General features: G+C 41.0%; 1 protein-coding gene across 8 annotated transcripts in view; it reads right to left on the bottom strand.

Annotated features, from left to right (window-relative positions):
- Positions 1–417: 417 nt before the first annotated feature.
- Positions 418–25,313, bottom strand: part of ptprea (protein tyrosine phosphatase receptor type Ea) — a 91,360-nt gene continuing 66,464 nt past the window's right edge. For 3 of the 8 annotated variants that reach the window (XM_050060011.1, XM_050060013.1, XM_050060014.1), the window contains 20 exons: positions 21,452–21,529; positions 20,763–20,859; positions 20,232–20,305; positions 18,756–18,800; positions 16,757–16,893; positions 15,976–16,066; positions 13,186–13,262; positions 12,471–12,507; positions 12,263–12,360; positions 11,450–11,569; positions 9,563–9,726; positions 9,128–9,263; positions 8,816–8,965; positions 7,354–7,447; positions 7,044–7,120; positions 6,787–6,921; positions 6,417–6,542; positions 4,426–4,577; positions 4,150–4,285; positions 418–2,256 (listed from right to left, as the gene is read on the bottom strand). In XM_050060011.1, coding sequence (XP_049915968.1) covers positions 2,182–2,256; positions 4,150–4,285; positions 4,426–4,577; positions 6,417–6,542; positions 6,787–6,921; positions 7,044–7,120; positions 7,354–7,447; positions 8,816–8,965; positions 9,128–9,263; positions 9,563–9,726; positions 11,450–11,569; positions 12,263–12,360; positions 12,471–12,507; positions 13,186–13,262; positions 15,976–16,066; positions 16,757–16,893; positions 18,756–18,800; positions 20,232–20,305; positions 20,763–20,859; positions 21,452–21,524 — 2,094 coding nt within the window. In that variant the 5' untranslated portion in view covers positions 21,525–21,529 and the 3' untranslated portion in view covers positions 418–2,181. Of the gene's footprint in view, positions 2,257–4,149; positions 4,286–4,425; positions 4,578–6,416; positions 6,543–6,786; positions 6,922–7,043; positions 7,121–7,353; positions 7,448–8,815; positions 8,966–9,127; positions 9,264–9,562; positions 9,727–11,449; positions 11,570–12,262; positions 12,361–12,470; positions 12,508–13,185; positions 13,263–15,975; positions 16,067–16,756; positions 16,894–18,755; positions 18,801–20,231; positions 20,306–20,423; positions 20,681–20,762; positions 20,860–21,451; positions 21,530–25,313 lie in introns of those variants that run through there. The other 5 variants (XM_050060015.1, XM_050060017.1, XM_050060016.1 and 2 more) reach the window with 5 other exon arrangements.

A 25,313-nucleotide genomic window follows, 5' to 3' on the forward strand; every position in this document is an offset into this window, starting at 1 on the left:
TACTATGACTTTTTTCATGATTTTGGTCAACATAGTATACTTAATTTTTTGTGATATTTTTAGGGCATAATGTTCTGTTACTGTTTTTAACGACATTTCGAAAAACTTACTCCACTTTGACATTGCTATGGCATACTATACTATACTATACTATACTATTACTGACCGTACTACAACTTTCTTTTGAAAATACATTTTTTTATGACATATTAAACCATGATTTCTGTTATGACATTTTAAGGCATACTGTAGTATTACTTTTTTAAATATTTTGTAAAACATTCTAAACAGAAAAACATTCTGACTTTTCCATGACATACTAGCATTACTTTTTCATGACATTTAAGTGGATACTATACTAGATTTTTTAAAACTTTTTTTTTCCCTCAAGAAAACTTTCACTGACTCCCCAAGGCATTTTCAGATAAATTTAATATTGCAACTTGCATTTGAAAGACATTGAGAATCCAAACATGGATAGACCATCCACAGAGAGCAAAGGCAAAGAGCTGTAGTCAAAACAGAGCCTCCTCCATATTCTTGAAAGGAAGGCGTAGACAGAAAAGAAGCCATGGGAAAATCGACTCAGGTTGTTTTGTTAAGTCTCTTCTTGTACAGCACCTCAACATCTCCCACAGACAGACAGCACAAAAAATCACTTGACAGATCCTTGCTGCTCAGCCACTTTCACAATGTTAGCATTTTGTCGTGTAGTATTTACATACAGCATTAACAAAATCACACATTTCATTGAGGATTAAAGCAGAGCTTGGTCAAATTATTCCAAATATTTGGTTTAATGTTGGAGTACCAGATAGATGGGGGGGTTACTGTCATAGACAAAATGCACAGAAAAGCTGTTTCACATTCAGATGCTTTCCTATGAGTTAAAATACTATTAGACTCTTTTCTATAAAACATTCTGCTTCCTCATTTTGACCTATGTGAGAAAAAAACGAACCCATGATTCTAAAAGATATGAAGTAACTGAACATTGATAATATGAGTTTTTTTGTTGCTCTGGCATTAAGCAGGCACTGAATCACCACCTGTGTACTGTGGTTGCTGCCATTACAGAATTCATGTAATGTTTAACTTTTAAATATTTCTTTCTATGAGTTAACTATGCATCTGACACAGGTTGTCATGAAATCGTACTGACTCTACTGCATTTAGCGACTACACCTACCTTTTCTTACGATCACCTCGTAATGCTCAGCCTTCACCTCAGGGTTGTTCTATTTTTCCATGTCTTAAAAAAGTACATATGGCACTGATTTGTGAAAAATTTATAATACAAATAAAGCAATAAACATACTCTTGAATATTGCAGGTTCTTGGCAAAAGGCTTGGTTATATGTGCTTTTAATGTGCAGTCATTTTAGCAAAATACTTTTTGCTGTCTACAGACAAAAGGCAGACTGTTACATCCATGTTAATCGTAGTTGCATACCTTTTTTTTTTTGAGGTACAAAACCAGTTTAATGGTATTTCATGACTTTGTGATACGTTTAACTGAGAAACTTCTGCCTGAATCCACATCAGAAATAAGCCCCTGTATCGTCACCTGCCTCTGTTAGATAACTTTACGTTTTCGGCATTATGGCTGATGTGATGCATTCTCTTTCTGACAATATTTCCAATGGAAAGAGCATCACATTCGTGATGGGCATGTAGTCTCAATATCGCCTCTAATCTCAGATAGAAGTCATCAATAAATGAAATTATGTACTGTATGTTTACATTTAAAAAAAAAATAAAAAAATCTTAACATTCCCGTCGTGTTCTCCAAACTCAAGAATGGAATGTCATCGTCAATACATAAATACATTTACAATAACTACAACTCTTGAAAATATTACGTGGTCAATCCAAAATAACACTTAGATAAACACTTAAAGTACAGTATTATACAACAAAACTGAAGTAAGAGACAAAGTCTGAAACAACACTTCATGACAAAATAATTATCATACATGATGTGAAATATACATTATTAATCTAACTTTTTTCATTTACAATTTTCATCCACTGACATACAGTATATTACAGCGAGGATGGAGTTAATGGTAGGACAAGTGCATAGCAAAATAGATCATTTGACCAGGTTAAAGAAACCCATAAAACTGACAAACCAGCTTTAGAAAACAACATTAAAAACCATGTTTAAGGCAAATCTCGTCATTTAAAATTGGCATAGTCTGAGAAAATGTCGACAAAGTCTTGTACCACCCTGTAGCAGAAGTCATACTGTTCCTGTGGAAGAACGAGAGACAGAAAAATGGATTAGGGTGTAGTCTGTCAAATCTGTTTCAGTCAAGATAAAGCAAGAAACACGAAATATTGAATAAGATGCATAATAAAACAGCCGTAACATCAACATTAGTCAATATACGTCATACATAAATCAATTTTGCAAATTATTTTATGGCAGAACATAAAACAGACTTAAAAACATTTTTAATGGCATTCTTACTGACATTTTTATGACATACCATGACCTTCATTTTTTCATGGCATACTTAACCATGATGTTTTCTATGGCATCCTATACTATTACTTTTTCATTTTTAAATGGCATACTATACCATGGCCTTTCTTTTTGTATAGCAAACTGTAAAATTACTTTGTTTCTTATTGTATAATTGACCACAACAACCTTCCTTTCTTTATGGCATACTTTACTATTACTTTTACTTTTAATACTTATTCACGCATGGCGTACTATACCATGACATTTTTTATGGGATTCTATGACTTTTTTTTTTTCATGTCACACTTCGCTGTGATGTTTTATATAGCATACCTTTCTATGTCATTTTTTCTAGCATTCTATACTATAACTTTTTTTATGGTATCCTTTACTATTACATTTCAAATTTTAAATGGCATACTATACTATGACCTTTCCTTTTTTAAGGCATACTGTAAAATTACTTCCATTGTTTTTTATTGTATACCTAACCATAACGTTTATTATGGCAGACTATACTATGACTTTTAATATTTTTTTAAGGCATAATTTACAGTGAAGCTTTTCTGGCAAACTTGACTTCTTTTATAGCAAACTACACTATTACTTTTTTAATTGTAATGCCATACTATACTACCACCTTCCTTTCTCTATGGCATACTTAACTGTTACTTTCATTAATTTTCATGGTATGCTTAACCATAAATTTTTTTCAACTTTTAATGGCGTACTATACCACTATACTATGGTTTATTAGAATTATGTTTTATAACATGCTGTACTATACTATGACATTTTTTTTAGCATGCTGTACTATATTTTTTTATGTTATATGGCATACTATTCTATGATGTTTTTATATTATTATACTATGCTTTTTTATGGCATGCTATGACTTTTTGTTTATTTTTGAGGGCATACAATACTATGACATTTTTCATTATATTTTAATCAGACTATACCAAGACCTTTTATGGCATAATGTTGATACTGGAATTTCTAACTTCAACACCTTGAAAAATGCCAATATTTGAAACGATATTTGGTGCCACAGGGAAATTTAACACTGATAAAATTTAATTAAAAAACAAACAAACAAAAAAAAGATAAATATAATTAGGCTGTAACATCAGATGACGATTCTTTTCTTGGTTAGTAGCAGAGAACAGCAGAATGACTGTAGTAAACATTAACATTCAGAACGAGAAAATGCAGCTGGTACCAGTGAACTGATACTGCTGGAAATGAGTACTGAAATTGTTTCAAGTATAATTAACATGCATTGATAAATTGGCTTACTATACCATTATTTTATTATGATTTTTTTTTAAATTGATAGACTACCAACCTTGCATGTGCTTAGTCACTTAGTTCATTCACTTGTGCTTTGTTTCCACCCCATCTATCTACGTTATGTTGCATTGATACAGTGGTCCATGGACTTACAATTATGACTGTTAAATTGTGCTATCATACAATCAGTGTATGGTAAACCTAAGTTGTCACTGATGTTAATGGTTAGAACTTGAAGTGGCGATGAGTTTTTAAAATGTATGGGAAGGGTGTTTTAAAAAGTCTTTAACTGTATTAAATTTAACTGAAGGATTCCTGCATATACCCTGATACATTTTTGTAGCTCTTACGGTTATTTATGATCCACTTGTGTTGATACTTACCACAGTTTGGACCATATGAGGCCTCTGCATGCGTAAACTCTTCACAGTTTGGAACACGTCCAGCAGGCCCTCGGCCTTGACTCGCTCCAAGATATTGCTCAGTGCAATGAACGTACCTGTTCGCCCTGCACCAGCACTGCAGCACACAAACACAAAAAACTCTTAGAAATTAAATCAAGAGCGACCAGTGGCCTGCAAGCACAGAATCTACAATACTGTTTTAAACAAATATAAAGGCCAATATAGACCAGGCTCAAATGTGTGTTTTGAAGCTACCTGCAGTGTACGACAATGGGATGGTTCCCAGACTGCTGCTGCTGTCTCTGCACTGAGGCGATGATGTCGATCATGCCTTTCCCCTCGGCCGGGATGCCGATCTCCGGCCAGCCGTGGAAGTGGAAGTGCCTGATCACCCTCGTCTGCTTCTCCTTTGAGAGGAAATGGACAGGCAGACAAGAGATCATAATACCTTTCAAATATGATTTATTAGCAGCCTATGAAAGCATAATGGCAGGCGCAATGTCGGTGTAGGTTAAGTGTGCAGTAGATTAGCGGTGGACTGATGGGTGCTGCTCCGGGAGGCAGGAATGTACTATTGAGCCTCTCAGAGGTGATGTGGGTCGAATTTAATGAAATATATGAGGTGGGAGGCTCCCACTTGATAATCCTAAACACATCCTGCCCACCACATTTCCTCTGGCAGCCAAAAGAGTTTTATGTACTCACTTGTCATAAGACAATCAAGTTACATCCTGTGAAGCTTGTTCTTTCTCTCCCCCTCTAACTCCTCCTCCTCCACCCGTCCACGTCCCCTCTTTAACTCCCTCTTATTCTAACTCACTGATTACAACATTTGCATCTGCTGCATAGTGTTGGGCCAATTTCTGGTTTTGCTAGTCTGGTCTGGTGCACAAGCTATTCTACATCAGAAACCTGTGCCTAAAGCTAACTTTTATATGTTTATAAATGGACTAAAGGAGCCACTAGTGTCTGACGAAACAAGGCCGCTGTCGGCAACATGAAGGAGATCAAATTTCAGTAGCGGAAGATGTACACATTGTTTTACTAGAAAGTTCATGTGTTTTTTGGGGTGATGAGTTAAGACATGGCATGGTCTCTCAAGAAAACTGCACTAGTATGTTAACATTTTGGATTTGAAGCCATAAAATAGGGTTCCTCACACACAGCCATGTGGTGCACCATTTTGAGTAAAATTTTTGTTGGACGTCTTGTTTCTATTCATTCGTGTTGCTTGCTTTGAAAGCGCCGCAATTGATGAACAACAGCTGATTTGTGAAGTTCAATTGCAGAGTTATCTATACGATACCTTTTTATTTCACTAAAAAAAAAAACAGAATGAGGTGGCAGCTGGCAGGAGGGAGATCAACAGGGAGCTGAAAGTTTCTGGTAAATGACCATCGCCGATAGCAGCCTACTTGCTACTGGTTATATTGCCATTTCTGATAGTCTGATGCTCACTTGCTGTAATGGTATGTGTCTGCAGGATTCATCATTTCCACCCTTCCAATTCATTGTCTATATGAGCAGCTGTGCATCAACAGGTGTCGATCTAAAGGGAAGACTGATTCAGCAACTGCATGGCTTACTTCTCGCCTTAAATGTTTTCGAAAACTAGGGCTGCCCGTTAATAGTTGACCAAACGTTAGTCGGCAAGATTTCATTGGTCGCTTAGTCGCAGTAGCACCCAGTGCCAGACCTCTTGTTTTCCAGGCGGTTAAAGACGCAGCATGTGTACGGCCCCTAATTTGCCCTGCTCAAAATATATCATTTGATAGTTGAATTAATATTGTAAACATGTGGGTGACTAGTTGACTAATGGCCCTAAATGATGACTATCGGTCGACTAGGAAAATTCTTAGTCGTGGGCAGCCCTGTCAGATAACATCGTAACGTTTAATAACAGAGAAAGTTTCCAGATGAGCCAACATGTTTGAAGTCTGCGAGCAGACAGCCCACAGGCCTTACGGCACGCCTATTAAGCATCCAAGGCTGGGAAGCAGCGCAACCTTTCACTTAAAAAAAAGTGCCCCCGTGGACACGCACCTTTACATGCTGTCATTATGTGCTACTCAGGAGCAGCTGCTGGGTCAAGTACACCACCTGTGGAACCTCTGGTGTTTGGCTTAATGTAAAAAACCGGGACAACCCTACTGCTGCGATCTTATCTAACCCTGACAAGCAAATATAATGTGTCGTTAACTGCTTCATTCTAACAGCTGTGTGATAGTGCGAGGTAATTTGCTTACCGGGACAAAGGTGAGTACCAAGTCTCGTAGACTGAAGGTGTCACACAAAGTGTCTCCCTTCAGCTCCACTGTGTAGTCTCCGTAGGTGACGGAGTCCTCTGCTGGCCAGTACTGGCAACATTTATCCTGCAGAAGCAGAGAGACGTGTTTGTTTAATGCCGGCAGTAAGTTAAACTGCAGGAATACATGGAATGTAAATATTCCTAAAGTAGTTTTGGCTCAGAGTATAAAATACTGCACGAACATGACTTGACATGAAAGTAGTTTTGTGAAAGAGGCAGAAAATCTGAGCACGATGGTTTGTGTTGCTCTGCTGTAGTGGTTAATGCTGTCATTACTCTCAGCCTGCTCACAGTCATCAGCAGCTTACCTGCTCCCTCTCCTGGAGCTCAGTGAGCATGACAATGGAGTGACATTTCCACTCCCACACCATTCTCCAGAAATCCTCCACTGTGTGTGTCAGGGGGCCCTGGGTGGCAATGAAGTAGTCCTTCTGTCTGTAGCCCTGCGTCACAGCAAAACACACATTACTCAGATCCCTGTTATCTATTTCAGTAGCAACACCCCTGAACTACTGCAGATATAAATGCAAGAATGAAGGCATGAGGTAATAAAATGTGCGCTTACATCTATAAAAGATGCATTGATGTAATCGGTGAACTCCTGACCTCTTCTCATGGAGAGAATTACTCTGTTGAAGTCATCTGAAATGGGAATACAACAGGAAACCATTTGAAACAGTGCAGCTTATAAACATGTTCACAGAGCATCAGGTACACAAAGTGACCCCGAGTGGCTCAGCAGAGCAGATTGGAAAAAACATGTTCAGACTCTAAACATAGTGACAAACAATATAATCTGGAGGTTAAATCTGCCGCAAGCTGATACATGGAACATGCCGTCTATTTTTGTTGTGTGGGTTTCCTTTTTCTCTTACATGGAATAATTTGCAGAACTCTGTTCTTCTTCATGTTGGCAGGGAGGTTCCCCGTTCTCATGTTCTCCTTCATTATTCGCATGTTGGTCAGTTTCTGGACAGAAATCAAGCAAACAAACCGTTAGAAACCTGCAAACGATCGCTACACACTTATCAAGATTTTAGTATTAGTGAGTAAATCTGTAGGCTATGGCACATTTCTCAGTTCTTGTGCTTTCATAAGGCTCATTTTTACGCAACAAATTTATTAGCAATAATTGGTTTTTCAGTGATAAATATAGACAACACAGGTTTTCAGTCACTGGCCACTTTATTAGGTACACCGTGCTGGTACCGAGTTAGACCTCCTTTGCCTTCAGAGCTGCCTAATTTCTTTGTGGCATAGATTTAGTCTCTATATACAGACTCTACATTCAGTGAATGTAGTCTGTAGTCAAACCCCGGAGATCTTGCCTCCGGAAGAAGAGCGGAAGAGCCCTGGTTTCCGGTTGTAGGCTGTTTGTAGTCCGCGTGATATTGACCAATCACGTTTGAGCTGGCTGCAGTTGTTGCCAGATTAAATGGTCCGTGTGGTGAACTAACGAGGCGGAACATAATTGGCGTCACTGCAAACTCTGAATCCATCGCAGTGGTTCAGCATATTTACTTATATATAAACAGAAGCCAGAAACGGAAATTCGCCTCCTCTGACCAAATCAAACCGGAATGCCAAAAAATTGGGTCTGCCCCCAGAGGCTGTATCGCTGTCTGCCGGAAGTCAGACGCCGAATACAGCTGATGGGTTCCGAGAATGGCATAGATTCAACAAGGTGCTGGTCTCTTCCTTTGCTTGAAATGTTTTTATGCACATGGTTGTTTTTTGTACAAATGTAATTGATAAAATTAATTCATAAAATAAGATTTAAAAAGTGTTATATTAAGTCTGATGATCTGAACTCAACAGTTGTAATGATTTTTCTACTGTCATTTGTAGATTAAAAAGAGGTGATTTTAAATCAGCTGCTCCTGGTATTCTAGCTGTTTCTTAGTTTGGCGGTAATAGACTTGATATCTGATTTAAATTAACATTTAAATAAAAATTAAATAATAATAAAACACTAATTTTGAACAGATGCCAAAATGCTGATTGCATAAAATATTGTAGGGTTGACCTTTGGTGCTTTCACAACATACGTACACTATGAAAGTTTTGATAAATAATCATCAGTAATGTGGATAAAATGACTAAATGAGTAAAGACAATTAATAGAACAGCTAGAACAGTCTACTAAGTTCAGAAAATTACATCATTTTACTGTAATGCAGCCTTCAAAACCAGGAACAGACATCGCTCATGATATTATCATATCAAAAATCTAAGACAATATTTAGTCTCTTGTCACGATATCTATATAATATAATTACATTGCCTGGCACTAATTTAAATGTGAATTATTATGGATTGTGATATAGCAGTTCTAACCTTGAACTCTTCCTCTAGGCCAACCCGGTCACCGTTTGCAAAGGTGTTGTGCAGTTTGTGCAGATGTCCTTCCAGAGACGACACGTCCAACTCCGTGTCTCCGTAGAGGTAGTATTCAAGCAGGGCCTGGTAGATGAATGAGTACTGCATCTGAGGTGAGAAGACACACAAACAGGTTAATACACACAATATGCACAAGCACATTTGAACATTTACAGATGATTAAGGAAGTATAATTCACACATTATCTGTCAGGTATTAGTGTAATGTCATGTGGCACGATAAGCAAGAGGAAACTCGTCTCCGACTCACATCTGTCTGAATGAGCTGTGAGCGCTGCTCTCGTATCTTAGCGACGAACCCAAACACATCAACTTTCTGCTCTGCGTGCATCATGTCGATCATGGCATCTATTACGATGAAGGTTCCTGTCCTCCCAACACCAGCGCTGCAGGGACACAAAACAAACCACAGATGGAGTGAACCACAATCCTCAGCTGACGCTGGAATGTTTAATAGACAACAGCAGTGAAACAAAGAGACGTCTGTGCTTGTAAACACATGTATTGCTGTAGCCACTCACAGTGTTTCCAGACATAGCTAACAGTTTGTTTTCCAGCTATTTATCTCCATAGAGACAAATTGTATAATTAAAACCATTTAAAAGTGATGTTCAGTCAGAAGCACGTAGATCCAAGTAAACAACAACATAATAAACAATGAGCCATTAGCTCAGCGTTGTGGTACCTGCAGTGGACCACAATCGGCCCAGAGAAGGGGGGATTGACCACCTTGACCTTTTTGAGGAATTTGAGCATGCCGATGGGGGAGAAAGGAACTCCAAAGTCGGGCCAGCTGGTGAAGTGAAGCTGGGTGACGAGCCTGGGAGTCTTAGCGGCATCACTGGCTTGCTACACAGAGACACAAATGAAGCACAGACACAGTTAATGGTGTTAACAGCACCTGCATAACAAGTCTGAAGACACAACAGACCCAATTTGACCCCAGAGCAATCTTTGGTAACTCTTCATGTTGAAACGAAAACAAAAGTTCAAAAGTTATTCAGAAATTCAAAGCTACTAGAAGTTGTCTAGTTGACTTCCTATGAAAAAGGAACTTAACTACACAAACAGTATGCAGTGATGTTTCACAGACGCCACACCTGTTCCTGTTAAAGCTGTAGTAGAGTAGAACATGAGGCAGATATTATCTTCCTCTGCCTCCTCGTAGTGCTTGTAATCTTTTGTCTCTAATGCAGCTGTCAATCACTGCTTGTGAACTGCCGTCAAACCAGGCAGTGCTGATCAAATATGAATCTGTGTTCTGTCACTACATGCCTGTTTCTCGCAGCTGTCGATCTACGCAGCTCTGATCACATATGAATCAATATTTGTTATTACATTGCCTGTTTCTCGCCTCACATGTTTTCAGAAACATATTTTAGTGAACTGTTGAGCTGCAAAATGAGACCCTTTATGAGCTGGCTGGCATTTTGAAAACAGTTGGTCTGGCTGGTTGGCGGTGCTTAGTTTTTGGCTCACTGTCTCCTTTTACAGCTAAACAGTACACTAAAATATGTTTCTGAAATCACGTGAGGCGAGAAATAGGCATGTAGTGACAGAACACAGATTCATATTTGATCAGCACTGCCTGGTTTGACGGCAGTTCACAAGCAGTGACTGACAGCTGCAGTAGAGACTCCTCAGCTGTGACTGGTAGTTTTCCATAAGATGGATTCTAGCAAATGCCATTAGAGGAACAAGGAGTGGGAGGAGGAACCTGATTGTTTCTGTCTTATGTACTTCTGTGTGGATGTAGTGACAGTTTCAGCAAATATGACAAAATTTTATAAAAGTTAACAACTCTAAAACTGTTGGAGATACCAGCCGTAGAGATGTCTGCTTTCTCTCAAATATGATGGAACAAGATGGCACTCGGCTTGAGGTGCTCAAAGGTACCATACCAAAAGTGTTTGGTGGAAACGGAGCCTTAAGGCCCTGACACAACAAGCCAACGTTTGGCCGTCAGTGAGCATCTGTCGCCCTAGTTTTTGCGGTGTGTTCCGCCCCGTCGGCGGCTTTTCGGCCGATTGAGCATGTTGAATCGGCAGCGGAGCTAGTCGGTGAGAGAGATCACTCTGATTGGCTGTTCAGGTTTTATTTCCTCGCCCCTGTAGCGAGTGAATCTGCCTGTAGTGAAACCGGGGCTAACCGGTGCTTCCTCTCAGGCTCCACTTCACTCAGCTGCCCGACAGACCCGCTGTTTCTTCCCACTTTAACCTGAATAACAAACCGGGGCTAGCTGTGAGGCTAGCGGAGCGTTAGCCGCAGCATGACCAGAGGGAAGCACAGCCAGTTAGCCTCCGCTAGCTTCCCAGCTAGATCCAACCGGAGCACCGAGCCCCGGTTTGTTATTCAGGTTAAAGTGGGAAGAAGCAGCAGGTTTGTCGGGCAGCTGAGTGCCATCTAGTTCCATTATATTCGAGAGAAGGCAGACATCTCCACGGCCTATATCTCCAACACTTAAACAATCTAGATTTATAAACCACTACAGGTGAAAAGACAATGTGTATTTTTGATTTTAGGGTGAACTGTCCCTTTACCATACATTTCCCAAGCACTGCTTGAAACTTACATATTGAATACAGAACTTGCGTATGGTGTAGTCGACGAGGACAGTGAAGTCTTCTACTGCCACCCTCACATTCCCGTAGGTCCAGCAGCCCTGATCCGGCCAGTACTGGTAGCACTTGTCCTGTGGAGAGTTGACAGCCATGAGTCGATATTAAATACCTACAGTATAATGGAGCTGTTCTTCTGGAACGTATTAAAAGACTTTCCTTTCAAGAAACAAAATGGCTCAAATGCATGACTTCACAAAGGTGAGCTTTACTAAATGCGTCAATTTCACAGCCAGTCAGTCCAGATTAGTATAAGTGAGAGGCGAGAAACCACTCAATACAAGTCTTTGCTGGGTGATTATGATGCCGCCGTGGAGGACTTTATTACACATTATGTAGCCATTGATTTCAAAGCGTCCACATGCTGATTTAAATCTTCGCCAATTCTCTTCTTATTGATCCTTTTAGCTTTCCTCTCTCCTTGTTCAGCGAGGGAGTTCTGGTTCACACGGTTCACAACGAAGACAGAGCAATTATAGCAGAAAAACAGATGTCAGAGGGGAGATTACAGGTGTGAAATGAATAGTTTAAATCAGAAAGGTTTCACCTTTGACTGTAACTAATGAAATCGATTTGGAGCACAGTTCTTCTGAAATCTTTTTGTGATGCTTCATTAATCCCTACAGAGAGAGACGACTTCTCGCTTGCCCCCTTCACAGGGAGCGGAGAAGAAACCCTGGAGCTCGTAGGAAGAAGTCATTATTATCGTCTTCACGGACACTGCAGCAGGGGAGCCGAGACATAATAAACAAGGCCAAATCACTCACTTCTTTTCTTTCTTTCAGATTTGTCAGCATGACAACGGTCGCTACTTTCTGCTCCCAGATCATCCTCCAGAAATCTGCTACGGTGTCTTCTTTCGGGCCTGTGAGAAAAACAAATAGTTGAAGTAATGTGATTTATTAAGACATGAAATTAACAATACAGATGAGCATAATTATGCATGTCATTCCCACGCGCGCCACTGTGTCTTACCTTGTGCTGCTATGAATTTGTTCTTTTCCGTGTAACCCTGTTGGAAATGAATATCAAGTTAAGGACTTTAATCAAATCAAGTTTACTTATATGGCACATTTATAAACAACTGCAGACACAAAAAAAACGTTACAAACAACCAAAGGCCATTGAAAACATGTACGTTTTAAGATTGGCCTTTAAAGTGTCAATGGAGGGGGAGGATTTAATTGAGAATGGAAGGCTTTACCACAGCTTTGGCGCAGCTACCACAAAAGCACGATCTCCCTTACCCACCAGCCTCGATTGTAGGACAGTTAAAGGACATTGGAGGATCTAAGAGGTCAGGAGTTGGAGTAGTGGCAGAGAGGTTCAGCAATATCCTGGGATGCCAGCCCATGTAAATAATAAAATAATAGATAAATATAAAGCTCCAGAACATCTGCTAATAGACCTTGTGGCGAGATTGCGTCCTCAACTGCTGTTTCCAAGAACAAGTATGGAAGATTTTCTCAAGGTTTAAGCCAAAATAGAGAAGTTGTATACTCAGTAACAAAAGGGAAATCAACTGCTGATTGTACAATAAGATTACCAGTCAGTAAGTATTATGCTGATGTATGATTAAATGAATTCATTAAGAACATAAGGCAATAACTGTTGTTCTGCTACGGTTAGTGCTGCCATTTTACAAATGAATGTACCATGTTCAACAGAATGATGAGAAAGCACAACTCACATCAATGTAAGAAGCATTCACATAGTCTGAAGAGGGATTTCCATCCAGCTGAGTCAACACCACTCTGGAATGATCGTCTGTTGGTGAGAATACATCGGAAAGTTTAGAGCAGGGGCGTCAAACTCATTTTAGTTCATGGGCCACATGCAGCTCAATTTCATCTCACATGGGCTGGAACAATAAACCCATCGCACAATAACCCATAAGTACCATCAGCTCAGAAGAATAAGTGCAATTTCAACAGTATGTCTCAGTGTTTCCACATTGCGACAGTCGACTTCTCACTGTCAGTACATGTGCATTTATCCAGACACTTCCTGACGCAGATTCTTTTGAACTGAAGATGCTGATTGACGATATTTTGCACAATGTTCGATTTCTTAAAACATGGTCACAGTAAGTATTCACGTCAGGGTGGAAAAAAGCCTCAAAGCAGAATTTCACAAGAAGTAGGCAACACGTTGTTTAACTTAGTCTAGTCATGTAGAGGGCCGTATTGGACCCTTTGGCGGGCCGGTTCTAGCCCGCAGGCTGTGTGTTTGACACCCTTGGTTTAGAGGGTAACAGCAGAAAAACAACACATAGAGTATGTGACCTATTAAACACTGTTACAGTGCAGGAGTGCACAGTAGTTTGACTTGTTGGGGGAAATACTTATTTGCTTTATAGCAGAGAGTTAGACAAGAAGAGGGATACAACTCTCATAAGAAATATGATAGGTAAATATTAAGTTAGGAAGAGGAGTCTTCACTAGCTCTCACTAGCTTCAGGCAAGCATTTAGTCTGGCACATAACCTCCCATAGAACAGCTAATTGTCGAGTCCTGTCATGGCTTTCTTAGTACAACAAGGTTTATTATCCAGTAGAGCTCTGGTCAGCTATCTTACTATATAATGACGAAAACTCTGTCTGTTCCACGTTTTTCTCCTCACTGACTTGGTCAATCCATGTGAAATTTGGCACAGTGGTAGAGGGTCATGGGAGGATGCGAATGAAGCAATATTACATCAATTGGCCAAAGGGGGGCGCTATAGCACCGATTGAAATTGCAAACCTTGAATGGGCATATCTCATGCCCCGTATGTGGTAGACATGAAACTTTGCACAGAGATGCCTCTCCTCAAGAACCCATAACTTCCGGTTATATAGATTTTCCACCATTTTGAATTTTTTGAAAAACACTTAAAATCGATCTCTTCCTATACTAGGAAGTTTGAGCGATCTGCATGAAACTGGGTGAACATAATCTAGGGAGCAATATCTAAAGTTCCCTCTTGGCAAAAGTTGGAAAACTTACTAAAACTGAGCTTCTATAAGGCAATGACTTTAACTATCTGCCTTTCAACGTGCTACCTCAACTACTAATGTACAGTTTTAGCCCACTAACTATCCCACTATTGGCAATGGTACTACTGTACTTTCAATAAAGCAATTGTACTATCAAATTCACAAAACTCTGTCTGAATACATTGCTCTTCTTAATGGGTTCAGTTGACTATTTAATCTGCAATTTCCTATGACCTGTATCCCAAACACACACCATATGAAACTGTACGTGGGCAACTGTGCACTTAATGGGTATGGACTAGTCCATTATTGTTGATGAAAACTAAATAAAAATTAAGTTTTAAAAAAACAACAACAGCTAATTGTCAATTCTTGTACAAATTAATCAGTTAAAAGTGTTAAAGGTTCAGTGTGATGGATTTAGGGGCGTCTTTTGGCAGAAATGGAATATAACATTCATCACATTGTTTTGTCTTTGTTACCTTTGAATGAGCCGTTTACAGTATGTCTACAGAGTCTGTAATGCTGTTTGTACAGTAGCCCAGAATGGACAAAACAAACACTAGCTCTAGATGAGGCCATTTGTGTTTTCACATCTGCCACCGTTCTCCTACACACCCATCACACGGGAAAAGTTTCTGTTCTGCAACATCACTAGGTGCCACTAAATCCTACACACTGTACCTCTAATAAATTAGCTTAAGAGATGCTGGTAGGCAGATTTTGTTAGCTTTGACAGAGCCAAGTTAGCCCAGTTCCAGTTTTAACGCTATGCTAAGCTAACCAGCCTCTGGCACAAGCCTCATATTTACCATGCGGGAGTGAGAGTGTTCAATCTTTTCATCTGAGGCTTTAAAAGAATACTACACCCACAAAATGATTATTTGTGTATCAGTTACTCACCCTGTTTGTCTTGCATGCCTCCTTGGTGAACGAAGAATCCAAAAAGTGTTTTAAATCATTAGGGTTTTAGCAAAAATACATGTGTTTGGGACGTGAGAGCGTGAGACCTGGTTAGACTGCACAAGTGGTGTGAGAGTTTGTAAACAAATGGTTTAATTTAGCTTTACTGCTATTAAACACAGCCCCCTTTTACTCTATTTTAACAAGAATTCTCTCTGTTTTTGGATTCTCCGTTCACCGTGGACGTGTGCGAGAAAAACGCATTCACAAATTCAACACAGGATGAGTAACTGATATACAAATGACCATTTTGTGGGTGATGTGTTCCGTTACAGATCAAAATGCACAGATAAAGAAAAATACATCGCACACTGAATTATTAATGAGACAAATGAGTGATGGGAACTGCTACTGTATGAGGGAAGAAGGGTGAGGAAACTCAAGACTGAGGTGTTTCATTGTGAATGAAATGAGCTAGTGGGGAGGACCTACTGTGAGAAAAAAAAAAAGACGTGCACACACAGGCAGGCAGGAAACTGTGAGCTCTTGAGTGTGAGTCAAAAGAAAATCTAGCTGCTATAGAACAGAAAGTAAACTCACAGGGAAGGATGTTGGGGTATCTGTTCTTCTCCTTGTTGTCGTCCTTGTTAGCCTCCTCGTACGTCCCCTGGGCATTACCCCCCGGCAAGGACTGCAAAACAACGTAACAGTCAGATTGTGTAGAATCTGTGACCAGTGCATTGTGTTGTGCTGTACGTTCGGCTTTGTTCAGCCTCGATGTAGGCACTTCCTCTGCTACCTACAGTGAACGTACCACCATTAAAAGCTGAGAACTTCAACTTCCTCTGTCTGTGCTGACAAACTGTCTGAATAAAATCACACTAATGTGTTACATGAGCCATGAGTCACACACTTTATTTTGACTCAGATCCCCTATCATAGCCACAAATACCTTAAAGGGTATTTTTCATGTGTACGTGGGTGTATGTGTACAGTATGTGTCATGGACAATGTGACACATTTAACTCCAGTAGTTTTCCTAAATAAAAAAATGCACAGAGGTCAAAATCTTCGGCCTCCTCGCGCACACAGCTTATCATAGCCGTTGTGGGAAACTCCAGTTGTAGATATATTGTCGAAAGGTTTTGTTGCCGCAGTCGAGGGCACAACACAACGTTACATATTGATAATATGGGTATGTTTGCTTATGTAGAGCTTTAAAAAGGTACACTTAAGATGTGGCAATCCTGTAAATCATGGCATGTGCATACGCCACAATACTTTAACACCAGATGTAAACACTACTTCCACTTGTGCAGAATGCAAAAGACTCCGACCACCTGTTACTCCAACCTCCAGGCGGAGAAGAGAGAATGCTTACATTGTACTCCTCCCTGAAGAGCTTGCCATCGTCGGCCGAGCGGAGCCTGTACTCCTCCTCGAGTTGGTCCACTGGGATGGGGAAGTAGGTCTTAGAGGCTGAAGGGGATCTGGGCAGAAGGACCACCGTCTGTTGCTCTGTGGGGAGAGCAGGCAGTGGGTTTATTATCCCTGCTGGTCTGACGGGGTTTAATGATGGTGAATGATTTGTTTGTTTGTTGTTCAGGAAAATAACCGATTTGTCCTTCATTAAAATTATTATTAAATGACCAGCTCAGAGGAATTTATTCTAAAACAGAATTGGGTTTAATTAGATCAGTGGCTCCCAACCAGACGTACCAACAAAGCCCTGTCAGACGAACAAGGCACCACCTGTTGTTCAACACGAGCTTGACGCCAGCGATTACGAGAGTGCCATTGGAGAGCATTTTGAAAAATTGGCATTGCCATCAGTGCGGCTAACTCGTCAACATCGGAAAAAAAAGTGCAAATTCAACTAACAAGTAGTTCATTTCATAGAAATTCTTCGGATGTAGCCTATATACCTACCTCAAATTATGTGTCCATTCCTCGATGACCCTGTAAGTTACTCATTTCTTTCGTCTGTAAGGGTCCTCAGATTAAAAGGATCAAAAGGGTTTTTCATAAAAATTAATCCAAGTTGTGAGGATTGTTTTAACAGGATGAAGTGGTGTTGTGTTGGTATGCCAGGTGTCGTAACTCTCTAATTGGAATACTATCTGAAGCCTAATTACTAATATTAATACTGGTTTAAATTAACAGTTTGATTATATTTACCATCTTTACTGAGCAGCAGTTTGTGTGAAAGGAATTAAAGGGTCTAAGCAAATAATAGCCCGGGCTATTAATTGAAGTTTTATGGTAATATATTTGGCTAAAACACAAATTACAAAGTGTGCCACATTTTAATTATTAAGCTGACACAAATACATTTATTCAATTACTCATTTTCTGTAGCCGCTTATCCTGTCATGGGTCACGGGGGGCTGGAGCCTATCCCAGCTGACACTGGGCAAGAGGCTGGATACACCCTGGACAGGTCGCCAGACTATCACAGGGCTGACACATAGAGACAGACAACCATTCACACTCACATTCACACCTACGAACAATTTAGAGTCACCAATTAACCTGCATGTCTTTGGACTGTGGGAGGAAGCTGGAGTACCTGGAGGAAACCCATGCTGACACATGGAGAACATGTCATGTGCCGCCCCCTACACAGTATCTCTATTACTCAAAATACAAGGTGACTAAAAACGGCTACCGTTTTTTCAGTGTCAGCAACTACAAGCTGATGCCTGGCTGCAAACCTGGCAACCACTTTTAAAAGTTCATGTTGAGCCCTGTAACACTATTAATTATATAAATGTGGATATTGTTATATTATGTTTGATCCTACTGTGAGCGTTGTTACAACCATTTATTAAATACTTTTAGCTAACTTTACTCTTAACTCTATTTAACCATTACTTTCAATATCATTTCTGTTAATCTATAAGCAAACTGTTTAAATGTCTCTGCTCACATGCCAACTAGTTTTCTCTCGATCACAACACATAGCGTTCAGTTGTTACACGTGATATATATATATATATATTTTAAACCGACTGGCAAAGCACCTTCTGGTTGGGAACCACTGAATTTGACAATAAGTTTATCAAACTACTCTGCAAAAACCTTAATGATTGTCAAACTGATTTCAAATCTCATGACACATTGGTGTGTGTTTTCCACCACCTTAACATTTGAAAAAACACAAAAGGAGTGTGAGTATTCAATGATCACCAAACATCAACAGGTGTTAGAGAACCAAAGGACCCCAGGGACCCCACTTACAGCACCCTGTACATTCTGGAGTGGAAAACCTCCCTAAAGCACCCGGCTAGGCATTCTGTTAGCACTCAGGTTAAATAAAAAATTACTGAGAGAGTGTTAGTAACATGATGCTCCTGGCGTCGCCACCCTGTATACCTGACCTGGTGGCACAATGGTGTATAACGACTCAGTACTGTATCCAAACTCTAAAACACAACACATATCAAATCAGCACACACATGTATAGAGTCATAAAGGCAAAACAATACTGTCATTACAAACAGCATTAATGTTTATAAAACAGACATATGACACTTCTGCTTTCACCTTTATCGATTAAAAAATACAAAAACAACATCTAAACATCAATAAAGCTCAAGGAGGAGTATATTTAATTTCTTTAGTGCAGAACATATGCTTCCTGAACTGATTTAACATTGCATCTTAATATATACTGCAATGTTTTCCAACTTTAGTAACCCTTTAAAGTTAAAATTAAATACAACATCACTTTTTATGGAAAAACAGGGTGTCTACAGGTATCAGACACTTAAATTTCATGCTTTTTCAGACATTTTAAAGCTATTTCTAACCAAATCTAAGGCTGATTTATGGATAAATCATCTTTTTCTTATTCATATATTAATATAAAAAGACTATGAAACAGAAATACGTAAATAATTTCAATAAAATAGAGATAAAAATGTGCATACTTAAGATAGTAGGAATTAAATATGTACTTCTTCACTGTGCTGAGTCTGTACGTGTGTAAAAATATACACATATGTGCAGCGACGTCCCGTGCAGACGCAGAGGCTTTATGTAGGAATATGGTCATTTAAATGAGTTAGAATTTTAATTTAGATTAACCTAAGAAATTAGATAAAACATTTGTGGCATTTAAGATCTTACAAATCCAAATTTAAGACTATATGATAACTTTTAAAGCCCAATATTTACAAAATAGAATTTCAGACATTTAAGGACCTGCAGACACCCTGGAAAAAGTGGACAATGTGTCATGTTTACAATCACAGTAATTAGCAGCTCAGCTAATGCCTTGTTATTCACAGCCACCTCTGGGTGTGCTTTTCCAGCCACATATCCTAAGTTACATTCCTATCTGCAGGAATACAACCTGTTCTGCACTTTCCATTGTAATGCCAGATAAGAAAACACTTCCTAAAGAACTCTCGCAGCTCCTCAAGACGTATTGTTTCCTGTGAAGTCCAATAGCTGTCAGCACACTTCACACAAATCAGTTCTTAATATAAACGATGCAGCTCAGAGGTAAAAACCACCCTGATCTTTGCAGCCAGTGGTGGTAGTAATTTTATAGATCGTGTCGAGAAGCTATACATGGTGTTGATTATAACAGAGCTCTGTTGTTCACATTAACTACAGGAAGTCTATAACCACAGTGCAGTGGTGGGACCTGCACACACAAACATAAAGCTGCCGCCTCTTAAACACCTCCCTTTATCTGTCTGAATCTCTGTCTCTTTCTTCGCCTCCTGTTTCTACACCTCTACTTCATGTTCTCACTGCTGTGCTTCTTTTGAGTGCCAGCCTGTCGCTCTCTCAATCTAGAAACTGTCTCGCTGTTTCTCACAATGTTTGATTCACAACAGTCTTACCTTGTTCCTCCAGGATGCCATTTGGTATCTTCTTGTCGACTGTTGTGACGACTGCTTTTCTCTGGTTTTTTAACCTGCAAGAAAAATATTCAATGAAATGAGAACAGAATGGCACAAAACGTAATATTCAATTGTCATGGTAATATAAGTTCAAGATTTAGGTAACCATGAAGAAAAGGCTTTCTGTCGCACCATCTGAAACTGAAGCTATTCTTTCTCATTAGCTGATGTCTTGGAAAGACGGCGCTCTAATCCGAATGTGGTACAGAATTTGTCCTTCTCTCTCCTCTGCTGCCCGTCTAGGTCCTCTGTCACAGCCTGGCTGCCTGCTCTCTTCTCACTAAAGCATGAGAGGGAGTCGACTAGCAGCACTTCCTGACTGGGCTCCGCCTCAATGACTAAAGGAGGAAGTGTTTGTCACCCTGAGCTCGGCCCCCAAGCCTGGCTCACAGCCAGTCAGCGGGGGTCCCGAGAAGGGAGGTGAGGTGAGAAATGGGGGGGTGGGAGATTTCGTTTCTTTTTTTTTTTTACCTGAGGAAGTACCAGGCTAGCAGCGCAACGATGAGCAGCAGCAGGGACAGGACCAGCACGGTGGGGAGGATGTGGTGGCCGGGGGATGCAACGTCTTCTGAGGAAGAAGGAGAGGCAGAGCCAAGGGGTCAGGGAACACCGCCAACAAAGAAGCAGGAAGAGGGAGCAAGGCCGAATAAATATGTGCATAGGTTTATGTGTGCTGCGTTCATGCATTTGAGCCATGTGTGTATTGCATAACTGACAAAGCTAAATCAATAGTCAGCACCTCCCGTGTTCTCCCCTGGTCACAGGCCTGATTTAATAACTGGTTTCTGTAGTGTTTCGTCTACAGAGATAAGCATCAGCCCATTTCGTCCTGTCGGTATGTCTGTCTGATGGAAAAGAAGCTCTAAGAATGGAGACTCATCCAAGAGTCACAGCCACACAGCCAGCTATTAACTGTGTTTATAAAGACGCACAATAAGCCGTAAATTACGGTGCGGGGCTGCTGGAGTTCATTGTGATCCCGTAATAACAAGTCTGTACAAAAGGCTATTATCAAGCAGATGCATGCGCTGAGGAAGGCACATAATAATCATATCTTGGGGAAAAGTGATGACTGCAGTGGATAGCGATGGGATTTTGTTGCCATCTGAAATTGTTCAGCCTCACACAGGGCAATGCATCGCCCTTGTTATTGTTCTTACCTTGTGTATGGTTGCCATTGCCCGTGGAATTGGATGTTGTCGTGGCTGCCGCCAAAAAAAGAAGTGGGACCATTGTAACTGCAGGAAAACAAAATGAAGACGGATATTAAATTTAGTGCCAGACATGTCTGCGAAAGTGAGGATTCATGCGAACATGGCCGCTGGATAATATCGCCATTTAGGGAGCACAAAAGCTATTGACAGATCTGAGGCATATTTCTTTATTCATGACGGCTGCTTTCAGGAATGTGCTCATCGGTGCAAAGTTCACGGGGACACAATGGAACAACACACTCATATCCTGGTCATTCATTACTCCTGTCATAAAGCTGGCAGTGTAATGCCTGGTAAGTCCACGTGGAGGTGCAATACACCAGTATTTGAGAAACAAGGCTGGTCATGACAGCATGCTCTCTCACCAACCCATTGAGAAAAAATTGCAAAGATGACACCCAGGCCAAGGAAACATCCATTTTTATATTTCTTTTTTTAATGTTATCAAAAGAATGTGTGTCCACAAATACCACTGCTGCATATCCGAATCCAAAGCAATGATTTTACTACTCTAATAAGGCATCATGTGTTAATCAGTGTGTTATCACATTGAGCAAAGAGAACTTGACTAAATGCCACTTTAAGCTGATAACAGCCATTTCCCTTCAGCAGTTTCTGTGGCTATTCCATGCTGAAATGTGTGATTTCCAGGATATAGCGTGTGCTATATGTTAGACATCACACACACACACACACACACACACACACACACACACACACATACACACAACATGCATGCCAACATAAGGCCTGGACATCAGCTGATACTGAACTACGAATGAGCGGTTAAGCCGAGCGAAACTGGATGTATCACATCACGGGGAGCGAAATCTAGAGTCAGGCTGCAAGAGGCTTAACACATACACCCTCATGATCTGCTCTCGGCCACCTCCCCCCCATTCCTCTTTAATAGCATCTCCTTCACATGCACACACATGCACGCCAACACCCACAGCACCAAGAGCTGTGTCCAGAACCCCATACACATAGTGACGTCCAGGAGTCTCAGCTGATTGACTCTGATCATCCCTTCATTTTCTCCCAGTAGAAGAATGCAGAGGAGGGAGGATGAAGGAGTTTCTCAGATCGATTCTAGTGTTTGAGCATTCAGAACGGGTTTCACATCACATTGATTTAAGCACCGCTTTTCCTTTGAAATCTGCTGGTGAGCTTTGCAAACCAATAAGCCTTGAGATGTTTGCAGTTTTCAAGGTGTTTTTTTATTTTATTTCATTTTCACAAAAGTTGGAATCTAAGCAATGCGCACCAGCACCAGAGCTGCTATCACCCCATAATGAAGCAGAGCAGAGTGTGCTTTGTCTCCCCAAGGCTGCAGGTGTGTGTGTGTGTGTGTGTGTGTGTGTGTGTGTGGTGTTCTGCAGCTGCGGTGAAAAAGAAAGCCCAGGCCAAGTGCATAGTCAATGAAGACACTGTGTGTTGAAGCCTCCACGCTGTGCCGCAGTGTCCTGTAATGTGTCCAGACAGGACACCGGAGGAATGTGGAGGCAGCAGAGCAGAGACACTGACTGCAGCAGGGAGAGCGGGAGCAGAAGGTCCAGGTCAATAATATTTCCTGGAGCGATTAATAAACCCTGACATGTCCCCCCACGCTCCATGGGGAAGACTGATGAGAGAATTCTAATGAGAGGAGAGGGGAGAGGAGGAGCATGCTACCCCCTTCTCTGGCTCTCCTCCCTCTTTATCCCCCCTCTTTAAGGCTCTCTCTGCAAATGTCACAAGCCTGGATGAGGGGGAGGTTATCGAGCCGAGTTAGTACAGTGTGTGAATCCTCTGTGTATAAGACTTGAGGTGCTGTGATGTGGAAATTTACTCATGGTGCCGTTTGGGACTTTCCGCTACACAAGCTGCGATGAATTTTATGTATGCGGTGTCTGTTTGTTTATATGCGTGTGTGATGGCTCAACAGGGACGGCCAGCAGAGTGCTCGTAGCAAGCCCTAAGGCTGTGTCTTGTGGTTAAAGTGCTGCTGCTTCTTGTGAGCATCTCCTAGTTCCTGGCTCCTTCTTTCCCCTCCGTCACCTCTGGAGATGTCACCCTGTCACGTCTTAGCCTCCAGCCCTGCGAGGCTCAACTGCTCCTGGGGGACCACAGAGCTGCTCACCCCTCGCTCTCCAGCTTTTCCCATCTTGTCATTGCAGCGGTCTCCAGCCTGACCTCTCCAGCATCTCTGAGGAGATGCTGGACTTCCTTTCCTCTGTCTTTGTGGGGGAATGTCCGTCACATAACTATAAATAACACTGCGTCCTGTTCTTCGGAGTATCTAATCTCTTCTTCTCTGTTTCTCCTCGCTCAGCATAAACCAGCCGAGACCACAAGTCTCAAATTAGACTATTAGTGTTCGTCATCATTTAGCTCGGGTCAGACTCTGGGCAAACAGCTATCATCACATTGTGTGCTCTCGTCTGTGTATTGTCCTTTCTCCATTTAGCACTCTGCAGCTCGTCACCGACCATCAGCCATAATGAAAATAGGTCATGGGAGATGTCAGCTCGGGGGAAGTTCTAAGGCGTCCTTATTTTCCGATAGGAGACATTTGCAAGTAGCCTTGGGGAAGGGTATTGTCCTGGCCAGTTATTTCAGTGGCATGCGTGTCCCGAGTTACCCAGCAGAGAGTTCGCTCTGTCTCACGGCAGGTCAGTGTCATCCTGGGCTGCAGAATGGGAAGCACTCATTCATCCTCTCCTCTCTATACTGGCCAGGAGACGATCCCTTCTTGATATGATTCCAGTGGAAGAGATTAAATATGAGGCTTCGGCACTCTGAGTTAGCTGAATCAAATGGGCATCTTCTAGATTCTGTCTTTCTAGTACAAAATCCCTTTTTGTTTTTCCTTGCTGAGCTGCAGCAGTGAGATGTAACTCATTGACTCTCAGCGGACTGCATTGTGATTAATAGCCTGTTATCTTATTTACAAAATCCTGCTGCCCAAATTTAAGATTGTGTGCGAACTGTAGTTAAAAACAAACAAAACCGTCACAAAAATTAAGTTAAAGATGAGTAAAGACAATTTTCTGATGTACAATAGAACACAGTTCACTGCCAACTCCAAAGCCCCCTTCCCACTGGACACAAAACCCACAAACATCCTCTAACATCTGGCCCTTGTATTTTAATGGGAAAGGCTGAAATCTGCATTCATGTCCAGGACAAATGATTGCAGCAGTAGTCATGGGTATTTAATGGCTTAGGCGCCGATGGAAATATGACACCCAGGTGGCCATGCTAACTGTCACCAGCTTTCGGACGCCATGCAATAACGCTTTGCCACAAATACTGTCCATCTCCGTCAAAGGAGCAAGCGAACATCATTCCAAAGCCCTGTCACTGCATCTGTGTGGGTGGACTCTTACCAGTGAGTGTATAGCATGACAAACCTCTTGCTGGTTAAAAACAACAACATATCTGCCACTCCTATGTTACAGAGGGATTACTCAACGGGCCTATCAGGCAAAGGCCAAGGGATCCAAAGTGTCAGGCGCCCCCATGGCCCTCACCTGCAAAACATATATCAAATTAACAAAAAACTACCAGGAAGTCACTGAAAAAGACCACAAAGAGATGCACAGAAACTGCAAAGAGACACAAAGCAACTGCAAAGAGACACAAAACAGCCAGATGACACAAAACTAGGGATGGGTCACGATTTTCAAATTTCGAATAGTCGTTTTATTTTTGAAAAATCGATTTTTTAATGCGACTATTACTATTCGCCGTCTTATTTCCCCCCCTTTATTTGACATGCAATTCAGCTCCTAACCGCACGAGGGCAGTATAGGATTGCTACAGC

The sequence above is a fragment of the Epinephelus moara genome, chromosome 13 (genome assembly GCF_006386435.1).
Source record: "Epinephelus moara isolate mb chromosome 13, YSFRI_EMoa_1.0, whole genome shotgun sequence".
NCBI classification, from domain to species: domain Eukaryota; kingdom Metazoa; phylum Chordata; class Actinopteri; order Perciformes; family Serranidae; genus Epinephelus; species Epinephelus moara.